The sequence below is a fragment of the Rhinichthys klamathensis genome, unplaced genomic scaffold, assembly GCF_029890125.1.
Source record: "Rhinichthys klamathensis goyatoka isolate OS25496 unplaced genomic scaffold, OSU_Roscu_1.1 h1tg000847l_1, whole genome shotgun sequence".
In the NCBI taxonomy this organism is placed as follows: Eukaryota; Metazoa; Chordata; class Actinopteri; order Cypriniformes; family Leuciscidae; genus Rhinichthys; species Rhinichthys klamathensis.
Window position 1 is genome coordinate 90,001 of NW_026607221.1, and position 8,053 is coordinate 98,053.

Here is an 8,053-nt window from a genome sequence, read left to right on the forward strand (position 1 = left end):
AAGAAGAAGGATAGTCTTAAGAGTAAGAAACTTTTCCGAAACTTCCTCGATGGGCTCAAAAGGAGCAAGGGAGAGACCTTCTAAGACGATGGCCAGATCCCAAGCTGGTACCCTTGTGCGAACTGCAGGCCTCAGCCTCAGGGTGCCACGAAGGAAGCGAGATATAAGTGGGTGTTTCCCGAGGGAACCTCCACTTGAAGGGGCGTGGTAAGCAGCTAAGGCCGCCACATACACCTTCAGTGTGGAGTGGGATAACCCTGTGGAGAGACGGTCCTGCAGGAAATCCAGCACTGTACCAACCGGGCAGTTAACTGGGTCCTGCTGGCGCTCTCCACACCAAGAGGTGAAAAGCTTCCACCTCGCGGCATATAACTTCCTCGTGGAGGGAGCTCTGGATTGGAGGATGGTCTCAACGACCTCAGCCGAGAGACCAGAATCTATGAGCTGGGCCCCCTCAGAGGCCAAGCCCACAGCCTCCATAGCTCTGGACGGGGGTGAAGGATCGACCCACTCGCCTGAGAGAGCAGGTCTCTCCTGATCGGTATCTCTAGGGGAGAGCCGTCGAGGAGAGACACTAGGTCCGAAAACCATACTCGGGCCGGCCAGAACGGGGCTATAAGCAGGAGACTGAGCCCGTCCCGGCGAACCCTCTCCAGAACTCCTGGGAGCAGAGCGATCGGGGGAAAAGCGTACAGGCGTGACCTCGGCCACGGATGTACCATAGCATCCAACCCCAGTGGGGCTGGCTGGCTGAGAGAGAACCACAGTGGACAGTGTGATGTCTCTCGGGACGCAAATAGGTCTACCTCGGCACGACCGAAATGTCCCCATAGGAGCTCCACCACCTCGGGGTGAAGACTCCACTCCCCGGGCCTCGGCCCCTGCCTCGACAGGATGTCTGCCCCCTGATTCAAATACCCCGGGAGATAAATAGCTCTGAGAGAGAGAATTTTCCCCTGGGACCATAGAAGGATCTGACGTGCCAGTTTGTAAAGCGGGCGAGAACGCAGACCCCCCTGATGGTTGATGTAAGAGACCACCGATGTGTTGTCTGTCCGGACAAGAACATGGTGGCCTCTTAGGTCTGGGAGGAAATGTTTCAGGGCCTGAAACACTGCCAACATCTCTAGACAATTTATGTGCCATAGACGGTGATGGTCCCCCCACAGACCCTGAGCCGGGCGACCACTCATGATCGCCCCCCAACCCGTGAGAGAGGCATCTGTCGTTAGCGTAACGCGACGACAAGGAGCTCCCAACACAGGGCCTTGGGACAGAAACCAAGGATCTTTCCACATAACCAGGGCGCGATGACACCGTCGCGAACTCATGATCATGCGAAGCGGATTTCCCCTCGGGGAGAATCCCTTGGTTCTGAGCCACCACTGTAACGGTCTCATGTGCAGGAGGCCAAAAGGTATCACGTTGGACGCAGCTGCCATGAGACCTAACAGTCTCTGGAACTGTTTTACAGTGGATGACCGGCCTAGCTTGACTTGATCTACTGTGGCAAGAATCGAAGCAACACGAGCAGGTGACAATTGTGCCTGCATCGTCGTCGAATCCCACACTACACCGAGAAAAGTGGTTCTCTGTAATGGAGAAAGAACACTCTTCTTGGCGTTGAGTCTCAACCCCAACCTCTTGATGTGAGCCAGAACGACATCTCGATGCCGAACCGCCTGTTGTTCCGATTGAGCTAGGATTAACCAATCGTCTATATAGTTCAGAATACGGATGCCCTGCAGCCTGAGCGGAGCTATAGCTGCATCCATACACTTCGTGAACGTGCGGGGTGACAGTGCTAGGCCGAACGGAAGAACCCGATATTGGTACGCTTCGCCCCCGAAAGCGAACCTCAGGAACTTCCTGTGTTGAGGGAGGATAGATACATGGAAGTAAGCGTCCTTTAGATCTATCGTGACAAACCAGTCCTCGGATCTGATTTGTGACACGATCTGTTTGAGAGTGAGCATCTTGAATTTGAGCTTTCCTACAGTGCGATTTAAGACACGCAGATCTAGAATGGGACGCAGCCCTCCATCTTTTTTCGGAACGATGAAGTACCGGCTGTAGTATCCTAACTCCCTGCTGGGTGGAGGAACCCGTTCTATAGCCCCTTTTTGCAGCAGAGTTTTTACCTCCTGTTCTAATACCAGAGCCTGCTCGGGGCCCACCACCGTGGGCAGAACCCCTCTGAACTGAGGTGGACGCGTTCTGAACTGAATAGCGTACCCGTTCTTTATAATATTCAGGACCCACTGAGAAACATTGGGAAGCATTTCCCATTCCGCCAGGAACTCTACTAAGGGAACCAGCCTCTCGAGGCTGGCCTCTGGATGAACATCCCGAGTGACAGACACAGCGCCCTGTAACATACTGGCAGGAAACAGCTGGTCTGAACACTCCACAACCCTCCTCGGAGGGGGCGAGCGTCCCTCGGGAAATCGCTCGCCGAGTCTCTCTACGCCCTGTGTAGGCAGGGTTAGTAGAACAGACCCCTGAGGGCATCGGGAAAGACAGGGCACCGTGTTCTTGTGCGGTGAACTCAAGTCTCTCCCGATGGGGACCACCCTCAGAGTCCTGACGTTCAGCCCGTCAGGATTTTTTCGACGCGGCCTTCCTGGCGACAATGACTGTCCTCAGATCAGTCCTGCCCCGAGAGGGCCGCGCCGGGGAGCGCCCCGCCTCGTCCCTCCAGTTTCCCTGCGGGGGGGCACGAGACGCGACACTCCGCTTCTGCTGTGCTCTTCTTGAAGAGGAAGAACTCGACGGCTGGGACTGCCCTTTTCGCTCAGCAGCCCCAGTGACACGAATCTTGAGAGGGATAAATTTAGAAAAAGCAGCCGCCTGTTTTTTCTCTTCCTGGAACCTCTCCGTGACCGAGTGAAGAGCGTCACCGAAGAGGCCCGCAGGCGAAACAGGAGCATTTAAAAGGAGAGACTTATCTTTTTCTTTCATCGATGTTTGACTCAACCATAAGTGCCTCTCTGTGGCCACCATGGCTGCCATAGATCGACCAACAGATTTAGCGGACTCTCTGGTGGCACGCAGAGTGAGATCAGCAGTCTGCCTAAGTTCGCTAATCATATCAGCCGAAATTTCACCCCCCTCAGAAACATCTTTGAGCAGGTCGGCCTGATAAGCCTGCATAATAGCCATCGTATGCAAACACGCAGCCGCCTGCCCAGCCGCCGAGTAAGCCTTCCCCACCAGCACCGAGGTATTTTTTAGTGGTCTAGATGGAAGAGCCGGCGCTTTAAGTGAAACCGAAGAAGCAGGAGAGAGATAGCTCGCGAGCGTCTCCTCCGCCTTCGGCATCGTCACATAACCAGCAGACTTTGCACCAAAAATGTTACCATAAGCATTAGATTGATTCGTGTGAATTCTGCTAGAAACCGGTCTAACCCAGGTCTTTGAAACTTCAGCATGAAGGTCTGGGAAGAACGGCAAGCACCGGCGAGAAGGTTGAGGTCGTGCAGACAGAAATCTATCATCTAGTTTGCTTTTAATTTTAGAATCCTGTCTATCAGCTGGCCACTCGATACTGAGCCTTTCAACAGCCCGAGATAACACATCCATCAAACCTTCTTCATTTGCAGTATAATGTGTGACACTAGAACCCTCTGATGCAAAACTTTCGACATCCAGATCCTCAGAACTGGATAATCTTAATTCAACATCGTCATATGCCTCCACCTGGGCAGAAGTAACCGCCGCAGCGCGTGCTTCCGAAGCCGGGTGAGAGGCACCGGATCCCGCCGGAGAAAGCTGAGATAGGGCGGGGCCCGTCTCAACATCGCCGGTGAGATCCATCTGCGAACCCCAAGTCAAGCGCCGCCGCTCTGCCTCAACAGAAGCGGGACCCGAGCCTTGGGGAGCTCGCAGCAAACCACTCTCCTCAAAGAGCGATCGCCGCGAGCGCAGAGTTCTAAGAGGAAAGCGTTCGCAATGCTGACAGTCGACTCCCTCGAGAGCCGACTGGGCATGCTGAACACCCAGACAAGCCACACATAACTCGTGTGAATCCCCACCCGTGATATATCGAGTACAGGGGGGAACACACTTTCTATACTGCTCGCTCATATTGGTTTTTTTATATATATATATATATATAGTGATAAACTCCTGACAGAACAGACAAACACAATCGACAGATTCAGACACACGCACAGAGCTGCTGAAGTGACAAAAAGCTGGCGTGTGGTGTGCTCAGGGGATATTTATAGCTTCCTGGTCTATGACGTCACTCGCCATACGCTCATTCTCTCCATTGACTGATTTCATTCATGCTTCAGACGCGTCACGCTGGGGGCGTTCCCACTGCGATTACACGCAGCGGTAGTCCCTGAAGGGGAACTTTTGCGTTTCCCAGAGAAACTTTGCGTTCGCTTCTAAACTTTTCCGTTTCCCAGAGAAACTTTGCGTTCGCTTCCAAAACTTTTCCGTTTCCCAGAGAAACTTTGTGTTCGCTTCCAAAACTTTTGCGTTTCCCAGAGAAACTTTGCGTTCGCTTCCAAAACTTTTCCATTTCCCAGAGAAACTTTGCGTTCGCTTCCAAACCTTTTCCGTTTCCCAGAGAAACTTTGCGTTCGCTTCCAAAACTTTTCCGTTTCCCAGAGAAACTTTGCGTTCGCTTCCAAACCTTTTCCGTTTCCCAGAGAAACTTTGCGTTCGCTTCCAAAACTTTTCCGTTTCTAGAGAAACTTTGCGTTCGCTTCCAAAACTTTTCCGCTTCCCAGAGAAACTTTGCGTTCGCTTCCAAACCTTTTCCGTTTCCCAGAGAAACTTTGCGTTCGCTTCCAAAACTTTTCCGTTTCCCAGAGAAACTTTGCGTTCGCTTCCAAACCTTTTCCATTTCCCAGAGAAACTTTGCGTTCGCTTCCAAAACATTTCCGTTTCCCAGAGAAACTTTGCGTTCGCTTCCAAAACTTTTCCGTTTCCCAGAGAAACTTTGCGTTTGCTTCCAAAACTTTTCTGTTTCCCAGAGAAACTTTGCGTTCGCTTCCAAAACTTTTCCGTTTCCCAGAGAAACTTTGCGTTCGCTTCCAAAACTTTTCCGTTTCCCAGAGAAACTTTGCGTTCGCTTCCGAAACTTTTCCGTTTCCCAAAGAAACTTTGCGTTCGCTTCTAAAACTTTTCCGTTTCCCAGAGAAACTTTGCGTTCGCTTCCGAAACTTTTCCGTTTCCCAGAGAAACTTTGCATTCGCTTCCAAAACTTTTCCGTTTCCCAAAGAAACTTTGCGTTCGCTTCTAAAACTTTTCCGTTTGCCAGAGAAACTTTGCGTTCGCTTCCAAAACTTTTCTGTTTCCCAGAGAAACTTTGCGTTCGCTTCCGAAACTTTTCCATTTCCCAGAGAAACTTTGCGTTCGCTTCCAAAACTTTTGCGTTTCCCAGAGAAACTTTGCGTTCGCTTTCAAAACTTTTGCGTTTCCCAGAGAAACTTTGCGTTCGCTTCCAAAACTTTTGCGTTTCCCAGAGAAACTTTGCGTTCGCTTCTAAACTTTTGCGTTTCCCAGAGAAACTTTGCGTTCGCTTCCAAAACTTTTCCGTTTCCCAGAGAAACTTTGTGTTCGCTTCCAAAACTTTTGCGTTTCCCAGAGAAACTTTGCGTTCGCTTCCAAAACTTTTCCATTTCCCAGAGAAACTTTGCGTTCGCTTCCAAACCTTTTCCGTTTCCCAGAGAAACTTTGCGTTCGCTTCCAAAACTTTTCCGTTTCCCAGAGAAACTTTGCGTTCGCTTCCAAACCTTTTCCGTTTCCCAGAGAAACTTTGCGTTCGCTTCCAAAACTTTTCCGTTTCTAGAGAAACTTTGCGTTCGCTTCCAAAACTTTTCCGCTTCCCAGAGAAACTTTGCGTTCGCTTCCAAACCTTTTCCGTTTCCCAGAGAAACTTTGCGTTCGCTTCCAAAACTTTTCCGTTTCCCAGAGAAACTTTGCGTTCGCTTCCAAACCTTTTCCATTTCCCAGAGAAACTTTGCGTTCGCTTCCAAAACATTTCCGTTTCCCAGAGAAACTTTGCGTTCGCTTCCAAAACTTTTCCGTTTCCCAGAGAAACTTTGCGTTCGCTTCCAAAATTTTTCTGTTTCCCAGAGAAACTTTGCGTTCGCTTCCAAAACTTTTCCGTTTCCCAGAGAAACTTTGCGTTCGCTTCCAAAAGTTTTCCGTTTCCCAGAGAAACTTTGCGTTCGCTTCCGAAACTTTTCCGTTTCCCAAAGAAACTTTGCGTTCGCTTCTAAAACTTTTCCGTTTCCCAGAGAAACTTTGCGTTCGCTTCCGAAACCTTTCCGTTTCCCAGAGAAACTTTGCGTTAGCTTACGAAACTTTTCCATTTCCCTGAGAAACTTTGCGTTCGCTTCCAAAACTTTTGCGTTTCCCAGAGAAACTTTGTGTTTGCTTCCAAAACTTTTGCGTTCTCCCGTAAAACTTTGCGTTCGCTTCCAAAACTTTTGCGTTTCCAAAACTTTTCCGTTTCCCAGAGAAACTTTGTGTTCACTTCCGAAACTTTTCCGCTTCCCAGAGAAACTTTGTTTGCTTCCAAAACTTTTGTGTTTCCCAGAGAAACTTTGTGTTTGCTTCCAAAACTTTTGCGTTCTCCCGTAAAACTTTGCGTTCGCTTCCAAAACTTTTGCGTTCTCCCGTAAAACTTTGCGTTCGCTTCCGAAACTTTTGCGTTCTCCCGTAAAACTTTGCGTTCGCTTCCAAAACTTTTGCGTTTCCCAGAGAAACTTTGCGTTCACTTTCAAAAGCTTTGCACATTTTAATACATTGCAAACATTTAATATAAATGCATCTTTTTAAAAAATATACTTGCAAGATGCACTACAGATATTTTTCAGAAGGGTCGAGTCAGAACAAACCCTCTCATGATCCTCTGGTGTTTCCTGCAGGTCCAGCTGGGAGCTTCCGGATCTCCGAGACGGGAAAATCCAAGCCATCAGCGACTCGGACGGCGTAAACTACCCGTGGTACGGCAACACCACCGAAACCTGCACCATCGTGGGTCCCACCAAGAAGGACACCAAGTTCACCGTCAGCATGAACGATAACTTCTATCCCAGCGTGACGTGGGGGATCCCGGTGAGCGACTGCAACGTTCCCATGCTGAGCAGCATCCGTAGGGATCAGAGCTTCACCACGTGGCTGGTGGCCATCAACCAGGCGTCGGGAGAGATCCTGGTTCTGCAGACGGTGCGCTGGCGCATGCGTCTCCACATCGAGGTGGATCCCGAGAAGCCATTGGGAATGAGAGCGAAGCTTCAGGAGCCGATCCCGCAGGAGCAGCCGCAGGTTCTGGGAAAGAACGAAGCCATCCCGCAAAACGCCATGGTGAAGCCCAACGCCAACGACGCGCAGGTGCTGATGTGGCGTCCGCGGGCCGGAGAGCCGGTGGTCGTCATTCCTCCCAAACACTGAGACCGGGATGAGCTTCCACCAAAAAGGGTCGGGAATCACTGTGCTAAACGCCACTGCAAAAATACAAGGCTTTTTTTGTGTGTGTGTGGGAATATTGCTTGATGAAACACGACGTCTCTGACGAATGGAAAGAAGGTCCGGCTCAATCCGCGCCCTAGTCGACTGATCATTTCAAGGGTATCAAACGGCAATCTATCTAGTGCACTGAAACGCTCGCTCACTTAAAAAGTCCCACAATGCACCGCAAAACCAGGGAGCATTGGGGAAATTCTGAAGCGGGAATCGACTCTTACGGGTTATGGAAAAAATATGAGATGGGAGGAAAAGATGTACGTCAATGCTTTTGCGAGAAACTTTACCTTTGTATGCAAAACTCTTGCGTTTCCCAGAAAAACTTTGCGTTTGATTCCAAAACTTTTCCGTTTCCCAAGAGAAACTTTGCGTTCGCTTCCAAAACTTTTCCGTTTCCCAGAAAAACTTTGCGTTTGATTCCAAAACTTTTCAGTTTCCCAAGAGAAACTTTGCGTTCGCTTCCAAAACTTTTCCGTTTCCCAGAGAAACTTTGCGTTCGCTTCCAAAATTTTTTACGTTTCCCAAGAGAAACTTTGCGTTCGCTTCCAAAACTTTTTCATTTCCC

At 49.9% G+C, this 8,053-nt stretch overlaps 1 protein-coding gene across 2 annotated transcripts in view; it reads left to right on the forward strand.

The window, feature by feature from the left end:
- fam78ab (family with sequence similarity 78 member Ab) overlaps positions 1–7,758 on the forward strand; it is a 20,125-nt gene extending 12,367 nt beyond the window's left edge. For both annotated transcript variants that reach the window (XM_056243805.1, XM_056243806.1), the window contains exon 2: positions 6,891–7,758. In XM_056243805.1, the coding sequence (XP_056099780.1) occupies positions 6,891–7,416 (526 nt within the window). In that variant the 3' untranslated portion in view covers positions 7,417–7,758. The remainder of the gene's footprint in view (positions 1–6,890) is intronic.
- The last annotated feature ends 295 nt before the right edge of the window (positions 7,759–8,053 follow it).